Source organism: Patella vulgata, chromosome 1 (genome assembly GCF_932274485.2).
Source record: "Patella vulgata chromosome 1, xgPatVulg1.2, whole genome shotgun sequence".
Classification (NCBI taxonomy): Eukaryota; Metazoa; Mollusca; class Gastropoda; family Patellidae; genus Patella; species Patella vulgata.
In genome coordinates this window covers 81,488,284-81,511,649 of record NC_065879.2, presented here as the reverse complement: position 1 = coordinate 81,511,649, position 23,366 = coordinate 81,488,284, and the positions used below count along the sequence as shown (strand labels likewise).

Below are 23,366 nucleotides of genomic sequence, written 5' to 3'. Positions count from 1 at the left end.
TGCAACAAACAGACGTGCACTTAAAACTATATATAGAGTTATTAAAATTAGGGGGTGGGGGTGGATGGTCGAATGGTTAGCACGTGCGTGATGTATCATAAGGCCTGTCATTGAGTCAACTGGCGCGGTTTCAAATCCCCGGTTGTACGTGACAAGGAGTAGGGTCGCCTGTCCAACCTCGTGGGTTTTCTCCGGTTTCCTCCCACTGCTAAAGACCCCCTACGCGCAAGCGAATTATTGAAATAAAATTAAACCATATGTTAGTCCCGAAATGACCTAGTTTGTGTCGAGTGGACGTTAAACCCCATTTCTCTCTCTCTCTATTAAAATTAGGTAATTCAGACAATGCCCGAGAACAACACAACAAACGCCAGAATAACCGAAGCGATTGTTCGGCTAAGAAAAGATAAAGTAGAGCTGCATCTGCATTGTAGGTTTTAATTTATTATGGACTGTCGATTTTTATTTTCACAACTTTTCCCGCCTTTTTTTACCACGTGCTGAAATGTCACATTGATTGATCGATTGTCATCCTTTATAATTTATGATAATTTAAAAAGAAAAGATATTCTGTGGCAAATACACAGACTTTTAACCATTTTTGGGCCCAGTTTTATTTAAAGGATCTATAATAGCCTAAACAGATAATGCAATTGAACAAAAAAAAAAAAAAAATTCAATAAAGATATAATGCTTAGATTTGAGATCAGACATGTGATTCTGTTATCTTTTAACTTTTCCTACATTCATTCAAACTAAAACAAATTTGCAAGATAACCAATAATTTTTTTTTTCTTTTAGAAATACCCCATTTTTGGCCCATCCAAACAGATGATAGACATGACAACAGAAGCTTCTAAAATGGCGGACTCGAAGACAGTCGATCAAGGTTTGGACGAGGTAAAGGCCGATTTCTTTTGTTTATTTCCATATTATATTCCAGATCACATTAAAAAGAGTACATCCCGAATAGATCTTTCTTGTAATTGCACAAACTCTACAAAAGAATCACAGCTTTTCTTGTTAGATGTCGAAATAAATCTGAAGTGGGGTAGACTTCGTCAAAAGGTCTTCTTTTCCATAACGAAGCGTGTGCGTCATTCTCAAATTATGAAAACATGATGGTTAATGCATGTACATGTACTATGGCCTAGATTATTTTTTTTATTCGCTAGCAACCAGAATTGTTCAACGCGTAGTTAGATATATATGTATTATCTTTTGTATAACATTAACATAATTTGTAGATGCAAAAGCAAAGCGATTATGAATTGCGGTTAAAATGTTTTTGAATCGGTAAAGAGTGATAAATAGGTTAAAGGGAAGCAACTCCAATTAATTTCTAAACTTTGCAATGCATTAGGATTCAGACAAGTAATTCAAATTTTTCTTTGTAAAACATTAAAGGGGCATTATTTAAGAATAGATAACGAGCTGACAGTCCTTGTTATAATAGTTAAAACATAGATAATGAAAACAAAATAAGCTGAAAATTTCAGTCAATTGCTTCACTCTGAACCGAGATATTAGCCATTGAATTTTCGGCTAGTCTCAGTTGTCATTACATATACTGACGTTGGTATGATAACAAACTAAGTCTCGATCATCCATTTTAATGTTAAATTATCCATCACAAAATTAATTGAAATCAGAAAATATTGCCGGCTAACGATGGCATCGGGAGTTGATTATGGTCTGAATAAGTTAATTAATGTCCAATTAATAATTTAGATAACATTTCAGGCCCAAAGGAAGACTTGCAGTGGGCAGATTTAGCTCTTGCTTGATGCATGTTTAATTTAATTTGTAGATGTAAAAGCAAAGCCATAATGATATTGCAGTTAAAATGTTTTTGAAGCAGAAAAAAAGTTAAATAGGTTAAAGGGAAGCGTCACCATTTGAAAATTTCTATGCTTATTCCTTGGCCTATATGTTTATTAAACACTCCAATGATTTTAATTTTTATAACCACTAAGAGCCCTATATGTCACAATCATCTGACAAAATCTGCACCTGGTTAAATGAATATATACGAAGGTGGTAATTTTCAAAATAAATATTCACCTAAACCTGTCAAAAAATGTAAATTCAAACACTCCTCTGGCATTCTACACCAAAATGTCATCAGAAATTGAAATGGGAGGAAAGTAATTGTTTGTTATGAACAGACGAACAACATTAGTTTATCTTGAAATCAGGGGAAGCAATACTTATTTAATTTGCTGATTGTTTTTTGCATTTTTTAAATCGATATCTAATATTTCACGGCTTAATCCACACTGTACTGAAATTAGCCATTCAATATTTGATAATAAAAAAAAAGGCCCAATGAGATATTTGCCATTCATTATGAATCCAAAAATATATATTTACATAAATTTTGGAGACACTTTAATAAAGTCATGATATAAAAAACAGACTTGAACAAAGTCATGTCATGACTTTATTAGAGCATGTTTTACATAAAACACTCTCTGTTAAAGTGTGTTTTGTGTAATAACTTTGTTAAAGTGGTTTTATTAAAGAGAGTTTTATGTCTTGACTTTGTGTGTTTTATGTTAAGCCTTTTGCTAAAGTGTTTTTATGTTTTGACTTTATTAATGTGTATTTTATATGTCATGATTTATTAAAATGCATTTTGTATTATGACTTGAGGGTGCTTTATGTCATGACTTTGTGAAAGTGTGTTTTATGTCATGACTTTATTGAAGAATGTTAAAGTGTGTTAAAGTTCATAATTTTATTAAATATTGTTTTATGTCATGGCTTCATGTGTTTTATGTCATGGCTTCATGTGTTTTATGTCATGACTATTAAAGTGTGTTTTATGTCATGACTTTATAAAGTGTGTTTTATGTCATAACTTTTGTTAAATCATCTTTTGTGTCTCGACTTTATTAAAGTGTATTTTATGTCACAACTTTGTTGAAATATGTTTTATGTCACGACTTTGTTGAAGTGTGTTTTATGTCACAATTTTCTTACAGTGTGTTTTATGTCACGGCTTTATTAAAACATGATTTACGTCTTGACTTTGCTAAAGGGTGTTTTATGATATCGTGACTTCATCAGAGTGTTTTATGTCACAACTTTGTTAACATGTGTTTTTATTTCATGACTTTATTAAAGTATTTTAATCTGATTATTTTATTAAAGGATACAGATACTGCAGGAGAAACAGAAGAAATAATGGCACAGGAAGGCGTGAGTACATCAACTGAAAAATCTGAGGTTAGCCTAAAAGATGAAAACAGTGGGAGTAAATCACAGTCAGATCTAGCTATTACTGAAGCAACAGGTGAAATAAAAGAAACGAAAGACTCGGCCACCGAAAATAGTCCTCAAGAATCACATCCATCTAAAGGTAAAATATTAAAAGGATATACAATGTATTATAATTAATAAATTATAACCAGAATGGAGGAGTTGGGTGACCGATTGGTTTCACACGTGTGTGTTCGATCATGAGATCTGTTATTGTGAAATGTGAATAAATGTCTAAATTTAAATAATAATTTTTGAAGCCGGAATAAAGACCTGCAATAGGCAGATTTAGCTCTTACATAATGCCCCTTTAAACGACTTGTTATAAATAAACTCAGGTATGTCGTGATATTTCTAATGTTCACAGAGGAACCCAGTACACCTCAGACAGTCAAGACGGAGGGTACGGAAACACCCAAACGCTCGATGAGGACTGCATCTGATTCAAGTTCCACCCCACAGACTCCTGTCTCCACTCCTGGAACACCTAGCTCCACACCCACAACACCAAAATTAAAACTTCCCTTCCGGTGGGGAATAAATTGGAAAAAGGGTGAGAAACTAGAAGCCATGGATTATATGGAAAAATGGTAAGTTTTTCACAAATGTTCTTTAATTAAATGGCATATGACGCTATTGTTTGTAAACTTAAAATAGAAAAAAAGGGGTCTAAAGTGATTTCTATTCAACTTTTTGTGAATAATTGTAATCTCTAATCATTTACGTTCGGTGAAATACGTGAACACCAGCTTAGTTTTTTTTAATTATTATTTTGTTGTTTGTGAATCAATCATTACTAATTACTTTTTGTAGGATATGTTTTTCTTTGTCCTTTACAAATGGCATCTGAAACCATAGAATACACGACTCATGTAGTGATTTTAAAATATTCATTATGTTTTAAATATTGGATATTAGGATCCCATATTTTCACGACAAGATAAAAACATCAATATTGATTGAAATGGACCAATATTGAATTTTTATTTGTGTTTTATGGAAAATATTAAAATAGAGGTTTACCACCTTTAAATATAGCAAATTGAATGTTAAATACAGCAATTGATAAGGTTGAGAGAATGCTCTTCGAAAATCGAAACTTTGCCAAAATTTAATTAGTAGCTGTTTTCCATAAGTATGTGTTATTGTTTATTGCTATATCCAGTTACTAAATGCCTCGAAGAAATTAGCAGTTTACCTGTTGTAGCCTTTTCTTGAAGGATTTAACATTATTGAAATAAAATTGAACCATATGTTAGTCCCGAAATGACCTAGTTTGTGTCGAGTGGACGTTAAACCCCATTTCTCTCTCTCTCTCATTATGCGAGATTCGATAATAAGTTGGCAGTTCTCACTATAATGGTTAAAAACCAGATAATGTAAAGGCAATTTGCTGAAAATTTCATTCAAATTGATCCACTATGAACCGAGAACTAAGCGGTTGAAATTTCCGCCTAGCCTCGATCATCATTACTAAAGTCAGTACAATAAACAGCATAGTCTCGATTATCCATTTAATCGTTAAATCGTGAAGGAAAGTTATGCAGTAAATCGGCTCATAATCCACTAAAGATCGCATGCTTACGATGCCATCAAAAGTTGATTATGGTCTGGATAGGTTAATTAATGTCTAATTAAAAATTTAGATAACATTTCAGGCCTAAAGAAAGACCTGCAATAGACAGATTTAGCTCTTGCATAATGTATGTTTAAGCTAATGTTTTTTTTTTCTTACCCATGTAATTATTTAGGTATTTAGCAAAAATCTCAGATATCGACTATAATGGGAAGATGATATTGATTCACTTTGAAGGTTGGAATGTTCGCTATGATGAATGGCTACCAGCAGACACAGATCGTATTCGACCCTTGACACGACATTCTGACAGACAGAAGAAAAAACATGATCTTGTTAGTCAATTTCTGTTTTTTAAATTTATATTTTAAAATGTTTGTTGATTAAAACTGAAAAGGAACAGTTATTTATGTATTAAATTGTTCAATTATAAAACCTTATTTATTTATTGATTTATTGATTTATTTAAAAACCAATAGCTTTATTCATTCAGTAATGAAACCTTATTTATTTAAAAACCAATAGCTTTATTCATTTATGTACTTACATTTACTTCATTTTAAAGTTCATTGAATTATTAAAAAAATGCTGGTGTGTTCCTTATTCTAATGAATTGTTCATGAGAGTTACTTGCCCTTATCCAGGTAGCTGACCTGCTGTCTGCAGCTGTCAATATCAGCTGAAATTAGTTCTGAATATTTTAGATTTTGTGGAAGAAAAACAGGACAGAAAGTTATTTTTGCCTTATGCTAAAAACATTTAGGTGGTTTTTAAAAAATTGCTAATTTGAAATATTTATTTGGACTTTCTCAAACTTTTTTAATATGAAACTAGATTAGTTGTACTTGTTGCAGAAAGATTATTCTTTGCTTATTTTGCTGTCTTTCAAATCAAAGTAACAGAGAAAAAGTAGGGACAATTAATTAATTATGGTTTCAGGCTAATATTCAGAGAGTGAACAGAAAGCAGCATCTCGTGGACTTAAAGGAATTTCATTTGTACACAGGTAGTGCATCTGAATTAATGTTGTTTTGCCATAATTTGTTGCCAAACTTCATGTAGGCCTAGCGGTGGACGTAATTTGAGGCATATCTATACCATAGCCAAGAAAAGTATTAAACAAAGCTTGTCTCAAGAAAATTATCGGTTGGAAGTCAAAAGGTTGAATCTGGTACAGGCCTAGGCCTATTTTTAACAAAATTCAATATTTTACTTCTTCGGGATCAGAACCGGAACTTTCTTCAGAACTTGCTTTTCATCAAGTATGGTATTTACATCTCTAAGCCTATAAGAAAGGGCTTTAAGGGTGCTGTATTCTTGAAAAAGAAATCAACTTTGTTACTTTTCATTGGTAAACCGAAAGTAGCCAATATTGTTTAATTTATGGTTAAATATATGTTACATATTAATTTTGTGCCTCTACTGCCTGATATCAACAAAATTCTAGCAGATATATCTTTACTGTATAGAATTATAAACTACCGCCTTTCACTCCTTATGTGGACAATTAGGCCTACATGTTGCTTAAACAGCTCACATTATTTAACAATCATGATTCTTAACATTTATGCACTTTTTTGACTTCCCCAACTTAGATGAGACATTTGGCTTTGCACCAACGAAATATTGGAAGTTGTCAGAGTTAACCTAGATTGAACAAGCGGTTGCCATGCAAAATATGCCCACATTTTGCAAGAGATGGACAGAGAACGAGCTAAAAAAAAAATGTGATATTTTGTACAACAAGGCGCAATAATCCAGGAAGTTATGGCCCAATATCAACGAATATATAAAGAAACCAAGATTTTTTGGATATAAACATATTTTAAGTTGAATAAAAATGGGTTAAAAATTGGGTCCACAACCTTGGTATTGCATACTTTTACTCTATTTGCATACACAGATTTTCACGAAGATAGAAATCAATCGACATTAGGGTGTAACAGTGATATATTTAAACGTTTTTTAAAACTGAATACAAATTTTGATCTCTAGAGGGTCCACAAAAGCTAAAAACACAATTTTTTGAACAATCTGGGGCCATAATCCAGGAATAGTGTAACAGTGATATATTCAATCGCTTTTTTAAATCAGATAAAAATTGTGACCTATAGAGGTACTACAAGCTAAAAGTGTGAATATTGAAAGGAACCAATATTTTTGGGTTATGAATGTACATTTCAAGTTTATTCAAAATTGGATAAAAATTGTGACCTCTAGAGTGTCCACAAGCTAAAGACATGATTTTTCATACAATCAGAGGTAATAATCCATGAAGTTATGAAAATAAAATGAAATGAAATGGGGTTTAACATCGTACTGTTCTGCTCCGACTAGGATAATGAAGACGGATGAAGTTACGGTCCGATACATGCCACATGGGAGTAAACCTATATTTCAAGTTTTGTTAAAATCAGATCGAAATTGTGACCTGTAGCGTGTCCACAAACAAATTGTGGACGGACCTGGGCGATGACAATATACATCCACATGAAAATGTGGGCGTATAAAAACCTGGTAAAACCATTATCAAAATTGACGTTTCAAGTTCGTTTAAACCAGTGTTTTTATTTCAGGATTTTAAAATAGGAGGAAAAGTCTTAGCAAAATGGACGGATTGTAAAATGTACCCAGCTAAAATTGATAGCATAAACAAAGATGGTAAGTAACATGTAAGAGGTCAAAGGTTATAGAGTTGACCTCAGAGGTCATATTTGTTAGTAATTTAACGTTTTTCTGGGAATAGGGATCTTGGTCCATGTACATTTGCTTAAAGGGACAATAACACTCTTGCTGGCTTGAAAGCTCCAGAAAATAAATAATATCTCTATCTAAGTACTAGATGTTTAATTGTCCTACCTGTTGTGTAAATTATCCATTACATCCTTTTTTACTTGTCCAGAGGGTTCGAAAATATTTTTAAATCGAAGTTTCATTTGAAAAGGTTTACGTTAGACGTTTCAACCATTATGTTGAATTTTTCAAAATTTTTAAATAAGGTGTGTTAAGATGAAATTTGTATATCGTCAATTAATTGAAATATTCTAAAATAGTAAAATTTGTTGACCAGTATAAAGATTGGGACATATTATTCAGTTACAACAAGAGTGGTATTGAGCCTTTAAGGTCATATGTGAATGTGACTGATTGGTTGCATCTTTAGCTATCTTTAGCTAATAATGTAATGGTTATGGTTATTGACCTGAAATGAAATGGAGTTTAATCTCCTTCTCCGACTGAGCTAATGGAGACGAGCATAATATGCCATACAATGTACTATGAGGGAAACTTTGCCCGGACAGCGGCTCTACGGCCTACTTTTAGTTTGAAATCCAACTGTCAGTTGTTCTTTTATGTGCATGCCAATGTTTACAGAGGGCCTTGGTTTTTCATCCCATCCAAACAACTATACATTGTCCCTTGTCAAGACCTGCGTACTGCACCACTGACTACGACGGAAAATCCTGATGAACTCTCTCAGCCAACTCTGGGATCCAACAGGCAAGCTCAAAACTTTCATTAGGATGTGAATAATAGTCTTAATTATTTTTGATTATTTAAACCGTTTGATTGCTTGATAAAGGTGAGTATGCAAGTAATTAATTAGTGTCAGCTAATGAATTTGGGATTGAGTTTGGCATGGGAGGCGGGGTGGGGTGTGTGTGTTTCTTTTCTTGTTTTGTTACAAGCACCTGACATTTTATATTGTGGTTTTAGGTTCATATAATGTGAGATTTTACGACGGATTTAGGAAAACATTATTGTACTCGAGCATCCGAGCGATTCAAGATCCCAAAGAAGAAAAGAAAGAAGAAAAGAAAGTTGAGGTTTGTATAGGTGTGAGAGAGAGAGGGAGAGAGAAAGAGAGAGAGAGAGAGAGAGAGAGAGAGAGAGAGCAGTTGGAGGAAATCGGAGGACCCAGAGAAAACCCAGGAGGTTGGACAGGCGACCCTACTCCTTGTCACGTACATCCAGGGAATCAAAACCACACCAGTTGATTCAATGACAGACAACACACACTATGATATAACACACACATGCTAACCATTCGCCCATTCAACCCCCCTGTTTGTATAGGAAGATATCAGGGTGGTTGTTTGGGTGGTCATAAGGTCTGTCATTGAATCAAGTGGTGTGGGTTCGATTCCCTGTGTGTACGTGACAAGGAATAGAGTCACCTATCCAACCTTAATGGTTTTCTCCAGTTTCCTCCACTGCTAAAGACCCCTCTGGCTAGCGAATTATTCAAATAAAATTGAACAATATGTTACTACTGAAATCATGTAGTTAGTGTCAAGTATTGGTTTAAAAAGATTACTCTCTCTCTCTCTAATTTGTTTGATGTACAGGGTGAGGGGTTGGATGAGTTATTTCTTTTTCTTATTCAAAACTGTAATGGTGATGGGGTGAGTGGCTGTATAGATCATAAATGCCAGATATATAGATGCAAGTCATGGGTTCAATAATCTGGAGTAAATTATACATGTGGCTTCATCAATATGGCATATGTTGATTTCAAGGCAGAGTCATTAGAAATAGGTGAAACCCCACTCCTCGTCAACTACAGACACCAGGGATTGAACTTCTGGCATGGTTTCCCCTTGTCAGTGATGCAGGATGGAGGGCCTGACAAGGACAGCTGTCTAGTCATTCAGATGGGATGAAAAAAACAAGGTCCCGTGTACACATTGGCGTGCACGTAAAAGATCCCTTGGCAGTTGGAATTTGATGTAAGAGTAGGCCATAGCGCCGCTACGCCCGGGCAAAATTTCCCTCATAGCACTCTGTATGGCATATGCCTGTCTTCATTAGCCCAGGTTAGGAGCAGAACAGTAGGATGTTAAACCCCATTTCATTTCATTTTTGAAATCAACATATGCCATATTGATAAAACCACATGTATAATTTACTTCAGATTATTGAATTATTTTTTTTTTTCAGACACCAGAACAGAAAGAAAGTAAAACTATTAAAACTTCTGTTGTTGAAACTCCTAAAAGTCACAAACCTTCCCCACCTCTAAAAGGTAAGAAATTAAAAATGAATCCCAGGTGTGTATGAACTGTCTCCGTTGGGTTGCCAGCTTCCGTAAGTATCAAACCGAGGGTCTGTGGACACATTGGCTTGCACATAACAGAACCATTTGCAGTTGGAATTCGGTATAAGAGTAGGCTGTAGCACCGCTGTCTGGGCAAAATGTCCCCCATAGCACACTGTATGACGTTTAGCCATCTTCGTAAATGACAACATCAGAGAATTTCTTTGGGTCCTCCGGTTTCTTCCAACAGCTAAAGACCCCTACATCCAAGCGAATTATTAAAGTAAAATTGAGTCATATGTTAGTCCCGAAATGACCTAGTTTGTGTCTAATGAATGTTAAACCCCCATTCCTCTTTCTATATGAATATTTTTTATAATTAGGTGAAAGTAAAAGAAGAGACAGTTTGAGTAAAAGAAGAGACAGTTTGAGTAAAAGAAGAGACAGTTTGAGTAAAAGTAAGGGTAAATTGATCGTAGCTGGATCATTCCTGGTAAAACGTGATCGATCAAACAGTACAGGATCGGTAAAAAGAGAAAGGTCTGACAGTACAGGATCTAAAACAGAGAAAACGCCCAAATCGGAGAAAGTTGCCAAAGCGAAAGAAAAAGGCCTGGTATGTTATGAATTGAAACTTCTTTTATGCGTTGGCTCAGTGAGTAAGATGCTGGTTCATTAACTATGTGGTCTCGTGTTTGCTCAAGGTGTTGGCAAAGTAAGTTCCTCAGGATTAAACATGCATTATGCAAGAGCTAAATCTGATTATTGCAAGTCTTAATTTAGGCTTCAGATGTTATAGAAATTATAAATTAGATCTTTATTTAAACAACAAGACCAAAATCAACTCTGTAGACCCACGGATGGCTCGGCTACAGCTCGGATTTAAGTAGGATTTCACTAATTGATTAAATCAAATAAGGGGTAACCTGATGAAAATACGTCAGTTAGATCGAGGCTAAATGATAGAGTGTACTTAGCGAGGCCGCTGTAAAGCGTTTCCGTATGCCATTGAAAACTTTACTTGATAATCGAGATTGTCAATCAAATGATCGGCGAAGGTGAAGACACATTTCGCTACCATTTCTAGGCAAATATTACAACGATGATAACTATGTTCAGAATAAAGTAATTTGACTGAATTTTTCAATATATTCTTCTTTCATCATCTACTTGTGAACTGTTATAGCAAGAATGGCCAACTCTCTATAAAAATCTCCCATAATGTATCTTTAAGTAAGACACTGACTTACAAACTAGGAGGTCTCACATTTGCTCAAGTTGTTGACAAAAAAAGTTCCTCAGGATTGGCTCAGTGAGTAGGACGATGGCTAGCTAACTAGGAGGTCTTTTATTGTCTCAAGGTGTTGGCAAAGGATTTTCAGGCTTGAGTTTCCTTGTTAGTGGGGCAGGACGAAGGACCTGGCAAGGAACAGTGTCTAGTCGTTCAGATGGGATGAAAAACACAGGTCCTATGTACACATTTAATTAGTACACTCTATGGCGTTTACCAATCTTCATAAGCACAGTCAGGGCAGAACAGTAGGATGTTAAACACCAGTCATTTTTCCTTTCCTTTATGCATAGAATAACATAATTTTAAGTCAACAAACTTGTTTACATGCCAGCAACATGCCATGGTTTATTATACACAGTCACATCGTACCCTGCTATTACTGTCAAGCACAAATCATATTTAGTAACTGAAACTTCTCTGTACATGCTATACATTGTGAAGTCATTACTAGAGATACATTATGTAAGACCTGACTTGTCCTATTGCAGATCTCTCTTCTGGCCTCAAATGTAATACAAATTATTAATTAGACATGTATTCACATGACAAGCCCATAATTAACACTGTTGAACATTGGATGGTTGCGATTTTGAACTGATTGAGATAGATAGAGAGAGCCCGGAAAACTCACCTAGTTGGTCAGGCGATACTTTTACTCCTTGACTCAATGACAGACCTTGTGATTTTATAAGCATGCTTTAAACCATTGGGCCACTCAACCACCGCTTTATCTAAATCTGGCATAATGCATCTTTAATTGAAAAAGAATGGAAATAATGAAGTAAGATTTTATCAGTAGTCTGTATTTATATTTTAGGGATTAAAGATTAAGACAGAGAGAAAATCATTAGATTCAAGTGAATCAAGACCTGCTACACCGTCGCCTAAAGTTAAAATATCACCCAAAACACTAGTATCACCTCATGCAGTTGTAGGTAGGTCAGAAAATAGTGGTGAAACTTTTGGCTAATTTTCTAAAACTTTATTTATCCCAACCAATTTATTTGGAATCATCAGTCGCTTTATATTTCAATAAAAACAACCCAATCTCGGATACAGCAAATGCTGAATTTGCAAAGATATGGTTTCTCTCAAAATATTCAAACTGTCAGTAAAATGTACAGTTAAAAGTTTGCCAAAAAATTCCTCTAAAATGTAAGCATTGTATGAAACTAATAAAACAGTTTTATAGTGTAGAAATACGCAAAACTTATATTTGTAAAGAAATTTCAAGCCCTATTCGTGGGAAATCATTGCTCAGTTAACCATGTACAAGAAAGCGGTGGGTCGGAAGATTGTAGCATGAACGGATATTCTGAAAAAACTTTCAACAGTATTAAAAAAGTAAATTAATTTGATCAATTTTAACAGGCATCTGTACTATTAACAGATATAGTTTCATATCTTCCAGAAAAAATCTTGGGATTTGATATACATCTATTTTGATATTTTGAACTGTCTGATTTCATGTGTTCTGAACTATCAAATTATTAGGTGTGAAACGAACACAGAAGAAAGCCTTTTCAACATCTGGAACTGTATCACCTGTTGGATCTGGGGTTTCAGCTGCTAAAAGAACAAAATCATTAGACAAAACTCCATGTAAGTATATTCAAGAAATTCTGAATTTTTTAAGCCTGTTCTGAGGGGTGAGAACAATGGAGTTGACAAAGAAAATGTGCCTTATCGTTCCGATGGGAAGAAAGGGATGGAAGTGCTACGAAACTAGAGATGCTTTCAAAAATTCATGGCCTCTGATCCTCGAGATCAAGCTTTAAGCCCCCCAAAATTTGGGTCTGCCAAAGGTTCTGATCGTGTATTTCAGTTTGAAAAGGTTATTTATTCTCGCCTTTCAGTGATGGTCATAGTGCAGCTGCTCAGGCAAAATTTCCCTCATAGCACACTGTATGACGTATGCCCCTCTTCGTTAGCCCAGTCTGAGCAGTACAGTAGGAGATTAAACCCCATTTCACTTCATTTCAGCGACAGCTCCTAAAGAATTTAAAATAGAAGCTGATCATAACATGTTCAAGTGTGTGGCTGAGAATTGTGGTAAAAGTTTCCGTAAAGAAAGTCTATTGGATTCTCATATCAAATATTACCATAGTGACGGTGAACCCAAAACTCCCACAATGCCAGCACCTCGAAAGCGAAGAAAGACTTCAAGTATTTGTAAGTATGATATAAAATGGATAGTTTTAAAGTAGACTATTCATTAACTCAATATCACCCACAGTCTTCGACATTGCAAACATGACTTATTGATCAATTTAAATCAACATTGATGTTGTTATCTTACCGTGAAAAGATAGGCTTCTGATATCCAGTCGATTGAAATCAACATTGGTGTTGTTATCCTACCGTGAAAAGATAAGCTTCTGATATCCAGTCAATTTAAATCAACATTGATATTGTTAACCTACCTTGAAAAGATAGGCTTCTGATATCGAATATTTAAGACACAGTAAAAATTTAAAACTTGGCACACCAATCAAGTGCCAGAATGCTTTTGAGCACCATTATGAAGTGACTGAATGACTGAGGCTATACATATCCCACAAGGGAAGACTACCAGAGTAATCTGGAATAATCAGACACTGCCCTTCAATTTGCACTCTTCACGTATTTCGCCAAACATAACTGATTAAAAATTATAGTTAAAACAGAAACGATTGAATCTATCAAGTAAATCGTCTTTGCTTTATAACGATGATATTATTAACATAAATATGGCCAGGTTGTTTTCTTTCCTTCTGTTTACATTTGATCAAGAGTATCTCAAGATTTTCTAGTATGGTTTCCCCTTGTCAGTGGTACAGGGTAGAGGGCCTATTGATTCGGATGGGACAAAAAAATGCCTGTAAAAGAACTCTTGACAGTTGGAATTTAAAAGCGTAGGCTGTCTGTGGAAGATTTTCCTCATGTAGTGACGTTTGCCATCTTCATTAGCCTGGTTGGTGCACTGAAAAGCAGGACATTGAATTACATCTTGGTTTATTTCCTTTGTCCATTCATTTCCAGTTTAACGTGTGCGCGTTAGATCAGAAGGTCTGTCATTGGGTCATGTGGTCTGGTTTTGGTTCCCCGCTCATAAGTGACAAGGAGTAGGGTCGTCTGTCCAACCTCGTGGGTTTTCTCCGGGTCCTCTGGTTTCCCCCCTCTGCTATAGACCCTATGCGCTAGCAACTTATTTAAATGAACTTGAACCCTATGTTAGTCCCAAAATGACCTAGTTTGTGTTGTTAAACCCCATTTCTCTCTTATTTCCAGGTTCCTCGGATTCCGATCATTCTGTATCGGCAAGATCTAAAGGTGGTCAGGGTAGTCTCACACCTCTAGACTCAGGCTCTAAACGTAGACGCAATATTTCTAGTGATATACATATTGCCATGGAAACAACACTGCCCCCTACACCAGAAGTTGTTGATCCTGTTATTAAAGAAGAGGTAATTCCTGCTGACCTAGAAGGTAATTCATTTAGTTTTTGGCAACTTAGCAAAGGTTAAACAAGTGCATATATACATTTAGCAAGAGATGGGACAAATAGGTTTACTTAAGTTAGACCTAAAGCTGTGTCGAATAAAATAGCTAAAAATAACTCAGTCATGTTCAGATTTCACTAAAATACTTTCTTCGTTCAAAAATACCCAGCGCTATTGTAACAGTAAAATTGTTTAAAAGAACATTAGGGTTCGAATCCATACAGGATGGAGTACCAGCTGTCTAGTTGTTTGCATGGGACAAAAAAACGAGGTCCCATGTACACATTGGCGTGCATGTAAAAGATCTCTTGACAGTTGGAATTCGATATTAAAGTAGGATGTAGTGCCAATGTCTGGGCAAAATTTCCCTCATAGCACACTGTATGGCGTATGCTTGTTTTCATTAGCCGAGTTCGGAGCAGAATATTAGGACATTAAACCCCATTTCATTCAATATTTATCCTTATGTGATATAAACAAGCCAGTGCCACCAATATGTGGTCAGTAAATCTTTTGATGGGCCTCTTTTTAATCCAGTTGAATCCAAGCCATTGATATATAGGCTTTGCCTTGTTAATTAAATGTTAAAAAATCAATTTAGGTACATTCTAGCGAGGCTTAAACGATCATAAATTAGATATTGTCCAAAAAATGCAAATGCAGATTACCAGTGTTAAACAACAGGGGAGCCAACAGTGGCTAAGTGAGTAAGATGCTGGCTCGCTAGTCTGGAGGTTGTGAGTTCGCTCCCAGGTCTGTCATTGGGTCAACTGGCATGTTTTCGATTCCCCGGTTGTATGTGACAAGGAGTATAGTCGCCTGTCCAACCTTGTAGGTTTTCTCCGTGTCCAAGCGAATTATTGAAATAAAATTGAACCATATGTTAGTCCCAAAATGATATAGTTTGTGTGTGTGTGTGTGTGTGTCTCTCTCTCTCTCTCTCTCTCTCTCTCTCTATTAATTTTAACCTGTTGCACTATTCTTTGAATGAAGGATTTTCAAATAAATTGAAGTGAATAAAACCATTAAATGTTTTAATTTTATAACAAATGACAAAACAGTAAGAGACGTGATGTCAATAGATTCTTTGCTGCATAAAGTTTGATTTATTTATATATTATAGCTGAAATAGAACCTGCTCCAGTGTTGACTCCATCATCTAGTAAGATAGACAGTGAACCAGTAGAAGATACTGTTGATATAGAAGAGGAGGATGGTGAAGAAGATGATGATATTGCACATTGTAAATGTGGTTTTGATTATGAGGAAGACCTTATGATACAGGTAATTCTATCGACATAGAACAATAGACGGGCCTTGGTGATGGACGAGTAGCCACTGGCCTTTTTGGCTAGAATGTCCTGGATTGGAATCGTGACATGGGCCTAGATTGGCCTCTGTTATGGACGAGTAGCCACTGGCCTTTTCGACTAGAATATCCTGGATTCTTATCCTCACATGGGCCTAGATTGGCCTCTGTTATGGACGAGTAGCCACTGGCCTTTTCGACTAGAATATCCTGGATTTTTATCCTGACATGGGCCTAGATGGGCCTCTGTGATGGATGAGTAGCCACTGGACTTTTGACTAAAATGTCCTGGATTGGAATCCGGACATGGGCCTAGATGGGTATCTGTAATAGACGAGTAGCCACTGGCCTTTCGACTATAATGTCTTGGATTCTTATCCTGATATGGGCCTCTGTGATGGATAAGTAGCCACTGACCTTTTGACTATAATGTCCTGAATTCGAATCCTGATACGGGCCAAGTCGGACCTTGTTGATGCACAAGTAGCCACTCGTCTTTGAATCCTGGTATGGGCATAGATGAGCTTCTGTGATGGACGAGTAGCCACTGGCCTTTTGACTATAATATCCTGGATTCTTCTCCTGACATTGGGCCTAGAAGAACCTTTCGGTGTTTTAACACCTAATTATTATTTATCAGGGGTTTTGCCTTATTGGCTGCTAAGAGGGGTGTGCCTTGTAAACTCTATTTTCAGTGCTGATTAAATTGTATTCAATTTACATTGTGATGATGATGATATTCTATTTACAGCGCTGATTAAATTCTATTCTATTTACAATGTTGATTAAATTCTATTCTATTTACAGTGTTGATTAAATTCTATTTTATTTACAGCATAGATTAAATTCTATTTAAAGTGTTAATTAAACTTGATTCTATTTTCAGTGTGATGTGTGTCTAACATGGCAGCATGCTGTATGTTTTAATATCACAGAAACAACTTTACCTAAAAAACACATCTGTCATGTCTGTCAAAACCCACCAGGTAATTTACATTTTACTCAAATCTTAAAAAAAAAAATCATTCTCTCATCGCTTTTCCAATTTTGCTTGGTCCGTCACCAATGTTCACAAGCTTATGCCTTAAAAATGTACACATACAATTTTTTTTTTATGGGTTTTTGCATCAATCTGATTAAAACACAGATCCTATTTCGTTTTGTTTTTTTGTAGTTCAACATTTCGTTTTACTTGTCTTTACTACACTAGGATCTGGAAGAGTTGTTATATAACTCACGTTCTGGATGATGTGAGGGATTAGCCAATGAAACGGTCTGTTGCAACGAGTTTTTGTCGTGATGTGTACGAAACTGTGGGTAACCCACTAGAAACATCAACACTGATTGGTTAATCAAATGTTTGACGTCATAGGGTCAAAAGCCATTCATATGACCTTCCGCTACAACTGGTCACATAGTAGAGGCCATCAAAAGTATTAAAACACGAAACAAAAAATAGATCTGTACTTTAATCAGATTGTTTTTGCATGGACGGAATTTGATGAAATTTTTTAGCAAAGATGAGCAGTTAATAGAAGAAAATTATACCTGTCATTGTGCGATTCGAAAGATTTATATTTTCTATACATCATAAAATGCACCAAAATTGATCACTTGAGTTGAAATTGATTATTCAAATGATGACAGAATATTCGAATAGTAAACTTAGCCGTGGATGTAACCATTGGTCATAATATAACACAATGAAATGATTTTTTTAAAAGGGATTCGAGATAGTCGTCGTTATATCCATGAACAAGAATGGTTTAAACAGGGTCAACTGCCAGTATTTAACTTTCTACCGGGTCGAGTATCGTCAATACGTAGTGAAGAGATGCAAGATACACAAGATATAGCAGCGGAAATACATCAACTATCAGCTACATTACACGCTCTTAAAACACAACTTAAAATTATTAGGTAAATTTTAAATTATTAGAAAGGTATGTTTAAACATCCATTATGCAAGAGTTAAATCTGCCTATTGTAGGTCTTTCTTTAGGCCCGAAATGTGATATAAACTATTAATTAGACATTTATTAACAAAACAAGACCATAATCAACTCTTGATGGCATCGGATACTCAAGATTTTAACTAGATTAGAACAGTTCGGCATTTAAAAATTTAATTTAAAAATGAGAAAGCAAGGCTTAGTCTGGAATATACCAGTGCCCTGGTTACCACTATGCACACATCTTGTCAAAACTACAAACAGTGATAAAAAGACTCAGAATGAAGTAATTTGAATGAAATTTTGAATATTTTCTTTTTTTTTATCAATTATTTTTGAATTATTATAGCAAGAATGACCAACTTGTTATTGAACTCTTAACTAATGTATCTTTAAAAAGAATTATGGTTTTCCCCGTGTCAGTGTTGTTGGTCGGATATCTTGCCAAGGGATCTTTTACGTGCATTCCAATGTATACACGGGACCTTGGTTTTTTGTCTCATATGAAGGACTAGACAGCTGTCCTTGTCAGGCCCTCCATCCTGCATCACTGACAAGGGGGAACCATGTCGGAAAATCTGGATGAACTTTCTTGGCCAATGCAGGGATCGAACACCCGACCTCCAGGCTAACGAGCCAGCGTCTTACCCACTTAGCCATGTGATCCCTCAACTCTCTAAGTACAATTTGCCTTGTAGCACACTACTTCAGTAGCCCAGTTGTTGCAGAGAAGTAAAACATGAATTCCCATTTTATCAAGGAGTTCTCTCATTTTCCCATCTCTTCTCTATGGAAATGTTTTGTATTTTAATTGCAGACAAAGGAATCATCCAGCTGTTTCATTGTGGAAAACCAACTGGGATTCACCAGAAGATCGTGTCGCAGCAAGTAGTTCCCATGTGGATGAATTCATTTCCGTTGATGCAAACAGTCCTCGCATTGATACAGCTACCTCCTCAGTCTCTGATCTGCCAGGTGAAAAACCTGTTATTGAAACTACAGCAGACAGTTTGCCAAAAGACTTTACTAGTACAAATTTTCTGACTAGAAGTTCAATTGTTAAAGAAATTATGGACAAAACATGTGAGGATTCTAGTACAGAATCAGTTGTGTCTGCTCAGTCTCCTGTACTAGAAGATGAAGAACAAAATACTAATAGTTCAGATGTATCTGGTGCAGATAACAAAGTCAGCAAAGGGAAGGTGAGAGACAGAGGAATTATGTCATTAAAGACATCATGTCGTTAGATATGTTGACATTTGTTTATCTATATGTGAAACAGCAAGTTCAAGGTGCTCAAATGCCTCAATTAGTGGAATGTTCCTCTGAATTTTACAACATTGTCAGTGGTGCAGGATAGGGCAAGGAACAGTGTTGACTTTTTCGGATGGCACCAAAAAAAACCCCCAAAGTCCTGGGTGTACCATTAGCACATATATTAAAAATACCCAGATAGTTGGGAATAAAAATAAGAGTAGGCCATTCTGTTCAGGAAACATTTCCCACATAGCACACTCCAAGGCTTACACCCGTTTCCATTAGCTCGGATAGTGCAGAGAAATGATATGAAATGGGGTATAACATCCTACTGTTCTGTTTCAACTGGACTAATGCAATGTACCATGAGGGAAATTTTGCCCGGACAGCAGTGCTACGGCCTACTCTTAATTCAAATTCCAACTATCAAGGGTTCTTTTATGTGCTTGCTAACCTCGGTTTTTCATCCCATCCAAAAGACTATACATTGTCCCTTGCCAGGCCCTCCATCTTAGATCACTGATAAGGGGAAATCACTCCAGAAAATCCTGATGAACTTTCTCGGCCAACATATGGAACGAACACAGGACCTCTAGGTTAGCTAGCCAGCGTGGCTCCGTGCAGAAAAGTAGGATGTTTAACCACACTAAATGTCAATAAGTTGTAATTGATGATTGACTAGAAGTTGTTGCGCATGATTAACTTAATGAAGTTGTCGCACATGATTGTCTTGGAGAAGTTGTCATTTATAAAGAAGTTCCTGAATGACCAGAAGTTCATGAATTCATGAATGACTAAAAATTGTTATTAATGAATTCATGAATGACGAAAATGGTTCTAATTAATTATATTAATGTAAAATCTGTGTATTTATTTTAATAGAATAGCAGTGCTGAAGAATTGAGACAGTGTGAGAGAAATATGTTGGTACATATTTTAAGTGTTCAAAATGAAATCAACCTCCGTCTTGATGCCATGGATGATAAACTCTCAGGTAAATTGTACAAACTTTTTAATGGTATATGTTATAAGTTCTTTGTCTGATTAAACATAATTACATTTTGATTTTTATAAAGAGATAAGTGTCAGAGGTTTGATTGATGTTGTCTGTTAAATAGAGAATCTCCTACCAGTCTTTTTTGATATCAAAAAATATCAACACAAGTTGATAAAGTAACAAAAAACCAGGCTCTGCCGAGTTTTTTTTTACTTTATCAACGAGTGTTGATATTTTTTGATATCAAAAAAGACGAGTAGGAGATTTTATTTATCACCCAATCCCTTCTCACATGCACAAATAGATAAATATAATTCTTTGCTGTAGATCTAACTTTTACTGAACATTATGGCGTAGTGATACATCATTTTTTGATGGCAATTCAACCATTGCAAAGTCCTTTATTTATTGACCCAGTGTTTCCATCAAGGTCAATTGAATAACAATAGTTCATTTTTAATAAAAAAAAAGTTAGTTTAAATAAGAAATGAACTGTTCTTTGAAAATAAAAAAAAAGTAGTTCCTTTTCAACTGACCAATAAAATTCATGTAAAGCGATATCTCCTAAGGAGATATCGTAGTAGATTATGAAATATACCACACAAGCGATATCTACTGTAGAATGTATTATTGGGTGATAAAGTCAGATTGATATAGACTGCTGCAATGAGAGAGAAATGATAATGATATTGATATCGACAATTATAATGAGCTATCATATTTCATTTTGACTTTTATAATGAGCCAGAAATTTTAACAAGAGATTGATATTGACAGTTATAATGAATCAGAAGTATAAATGAAATTGATAATGACTTACAATGAGAGGTGATATTAATATTGACTGTTATAACGAGAATTATCAATGAGATGATATATCAACTGTTATAATGAGACAAAGGTTTTAATTAGATTGATATTGACTGTTATAATGAGACAAAAGTGTTAATTAGATTGATATTGACTGTTATCAATCAAAGATCTGATATTAAACAAATGTGAAAGAAATTAGTGCTAGATACACAAGATTAAATGATACCTGGGTTAATGAGTAAAAAAGGATGAAAGATTGATATCAATTGTTGCAATGAGACAGAGGTATTAATGAGATTGATATTGACAGTTATAATAAGATAAAAGTGTCAATGAACTGAGATCGACTGTTATAATAAGAGAGGAAAGTTAGTGAGATTTATATCGACTGCCTGTTGTTATGAATAAAGATTATTGATATTGAAGGTATCGTAAATGAGATTGATATTGACTGATGTATTTAGGATATTGATAACTATTATTGTTAGTATTAATATATGTTCTAATAATATTTGCCGTAAATTGTTTTATTAAATAATGTATTAAAATCAATTAAATCTATTTATATTTTCTAGTGTTAGAATCGAAGAAAGGTATTGTGGGGAATGAAGATCTACCGCCATCAGCACCTCGGTTAAAGAGAAGTCTTCATAATATTACCAGAGATTTAGAGAAAGTGAAATTAATGGCTGAATATCAGGGCACAAAACCACATTGACATTTATAACATAGGCTAGGGTATAGCCAATTACATTTAACACTCAACAAATTATTTATATAATCTTTAAGTGGTATTTAGTGATTGGGAAACACATTAACAGAACACCGTTTTATGGGAAACAATCACTGGTTTATTCTAAAAGCATGACGTATCAATGTGCTTGATAACGATAAGAGGATACTTGTTGAAACGTCATGCTTTTAGAATAAACCAGTGATTGTTTCCCATAAAAACAGAACACCGTTTTATGGGAAACAATCACTGGTTTATTCTAAAAGCACGATGTTTCGACAAGTATCAATGTGCTTGATAACGATAAGAGGATACTTGTCGAAATGTCGTGCTTTTAGAATAAACCAGTGATTGTTTCCCATCAAAACTGTGTTCTGTTAAATTATTTATAAAAGTAAAAAATATGTGCTGAAATTAGAAGGAATCTTGACTATTTCAAGAAAGGATTTTATGTCCACTCCAATCCCTTCACCAATTCCTTGATGGGTGGAGTTATAGCTATAAGCTAATCGCATTTCATATCTAATAAATTATTTACACAAACAGAAAATATTTGCTGAAACTTGGAAGAAATATTTTTATTTTCAAGAAATAAATAAATGATTTCTGTCAACTCAAACCCCAACATAATTTAAATGATATTTTGTTAAAGATTTTTGATTTGTTGAAGGTACCCAAACTGTTCCCTGAGTGCACAAAGGAAATTTATATGCACACAAAATATTCTAGTACTCAGATACATGACCCATTTTGATTTGAAAATAAAGTTTTACTAGTCTTTAGGGATAAGCTGTGTAAAAATATGTCACAGGAGTAAATTTTGCTTACTGTAAAATTTTGGCGCACACTGACTTCTAAAACTTAGAGCCAGAGTGTAGGTTGGGTACCGGTTTTTGTCATGCTGCATCTTTAACTATAGTTTTCCTTTCTTGTGGGTATCTACCAAGGATAACATCTGGTCTGGAGCAGGCATAAAACATTATTGACACCCGGCATAAGATTGTTATCCAATCTCGAATTTTCAACTGTCTCATGCTGGTGCTTTAAAAAAGATAAAATTTTAAAAAAAATTGCAGTTAGATATCCTCATGTATAAAAGAATAACTTGGTATTTTTGACTGATTACAACAGTATATGCTTAAATTTGATAAATAGTACATTTATATGGTACAATGTTGATTGATTCATTATTTGTTATTGATTATTGGGATTATAACAAAAAAAAGAAATTAAATTTTTGTAGTTAGATATCTTCATATATAAGAGAATAGCTTGTTGGTATTTTTGACTGATTACTGCAGAATGTGTATTTGTACATTTATCGTGGGGTTGGATGGCCGAATGGTTAGCACGTGGGTGCTGTATCATAAGGTCTGTCATTTAGTCAACTGCTGTGGTTTCGATTCCCAGGTTGTACGTGACAGGGAGTAAGGTTGCCTGTCCTTACTTCCACTGCTAAGGACCCTTAAGCGCAGGCGAATTATTGAAATAAAATTGAACCATGTGTTGATCACGAAATGACCTGGTTTGTGTTGAGTGGACATTAAACCCATCTCTCTCTCTCTCTCTCTCTCTGTACATTTATGATATAATGTTGATTGATTCATTATTTGTTACCGATATGAAAATAATGTATAATAAAGTTATATAA

At 34.9% G+C, this 23,366-nt stretch overlaps 1 protein-coding gene across 2 annotated transcripts; it reads left to right on the top strand.

Moving 5' to 3' along the window:
* Window positions 1–856: 856 nt before the first annotated feature.
* LOC126824073 (PHD finger protein 20-like protein 1) lies at window positions 857–22,888 on the top strand. 2 transcript variants are annotated; one of them, XM_050553254.1, is made up of 18 exons: window positions 857–900; window positions 3,157–3,364; window positions 3,632–3,854; window positions 5,016–5,175; window positions 7,417–7,501; window positions 8,558–8,667; window positions 9,782–9,866; window positions 10,262–10,494; window positions 11,990–12,107; window positions 12,667–12,774; window positions 13,156–13,344; window positions 14,443–14,640; window positions 15,778–15,938; window positions 16,850–16,949; window positions 17,688–17,883; window positions 18,733–19,117; window positions 20,055–20,166; window positions 21,558–22,888. In XM_050553254.1, the coding sequence occupies exons 1-18, from the start codon at window positions 862–864 to the stop codon at window positions 21,698–21,700; spliced, it is 2,853 nt and encodes a 950-aa protein (XP_050409211.1). In that variant the 5' UTR covers window positions 857–861; the 3' UTR covers window positions 21,701–22,888. The 2 variants fall into 2 exon arrangements, with proteins under 2 accessions (XP_050409211.1, XP_050409220.1); XM_050553263.2 differs by lacking the exons at window positions 857–900; window positions 3,157–3,364; window positions 3,632–3,854; window positions 5,016–5,175 and adding an exon at window positions 5,650–5,846.
* Window positions 22,889–23,366: the final 478 nt, after the last annotated feature.

Bases quoted from the DNA above. Each gene is read 5' to 3' on its own strand.
- LOC126824073 (XM_050553254.1), top strand. From the start codon at position 862: ATGGCGGACTCGAAGACAGTCGATCAAGGTTTGGACGAG. The intron at 12,775-13,155 runs GTAAGTATATTC...ACTTCATTTCAG, and splicing joins ATCATTAGACAAAACTCCAT to CGACAGCTCCTAAAGAATTT. The intron at 15,939-16,849 runs GTAATTCTATCG...TTCTATTTTCAG, and splicing joins AGGAAGACCTTATGATACAG to TGTGATGTGTGTCTAACATG.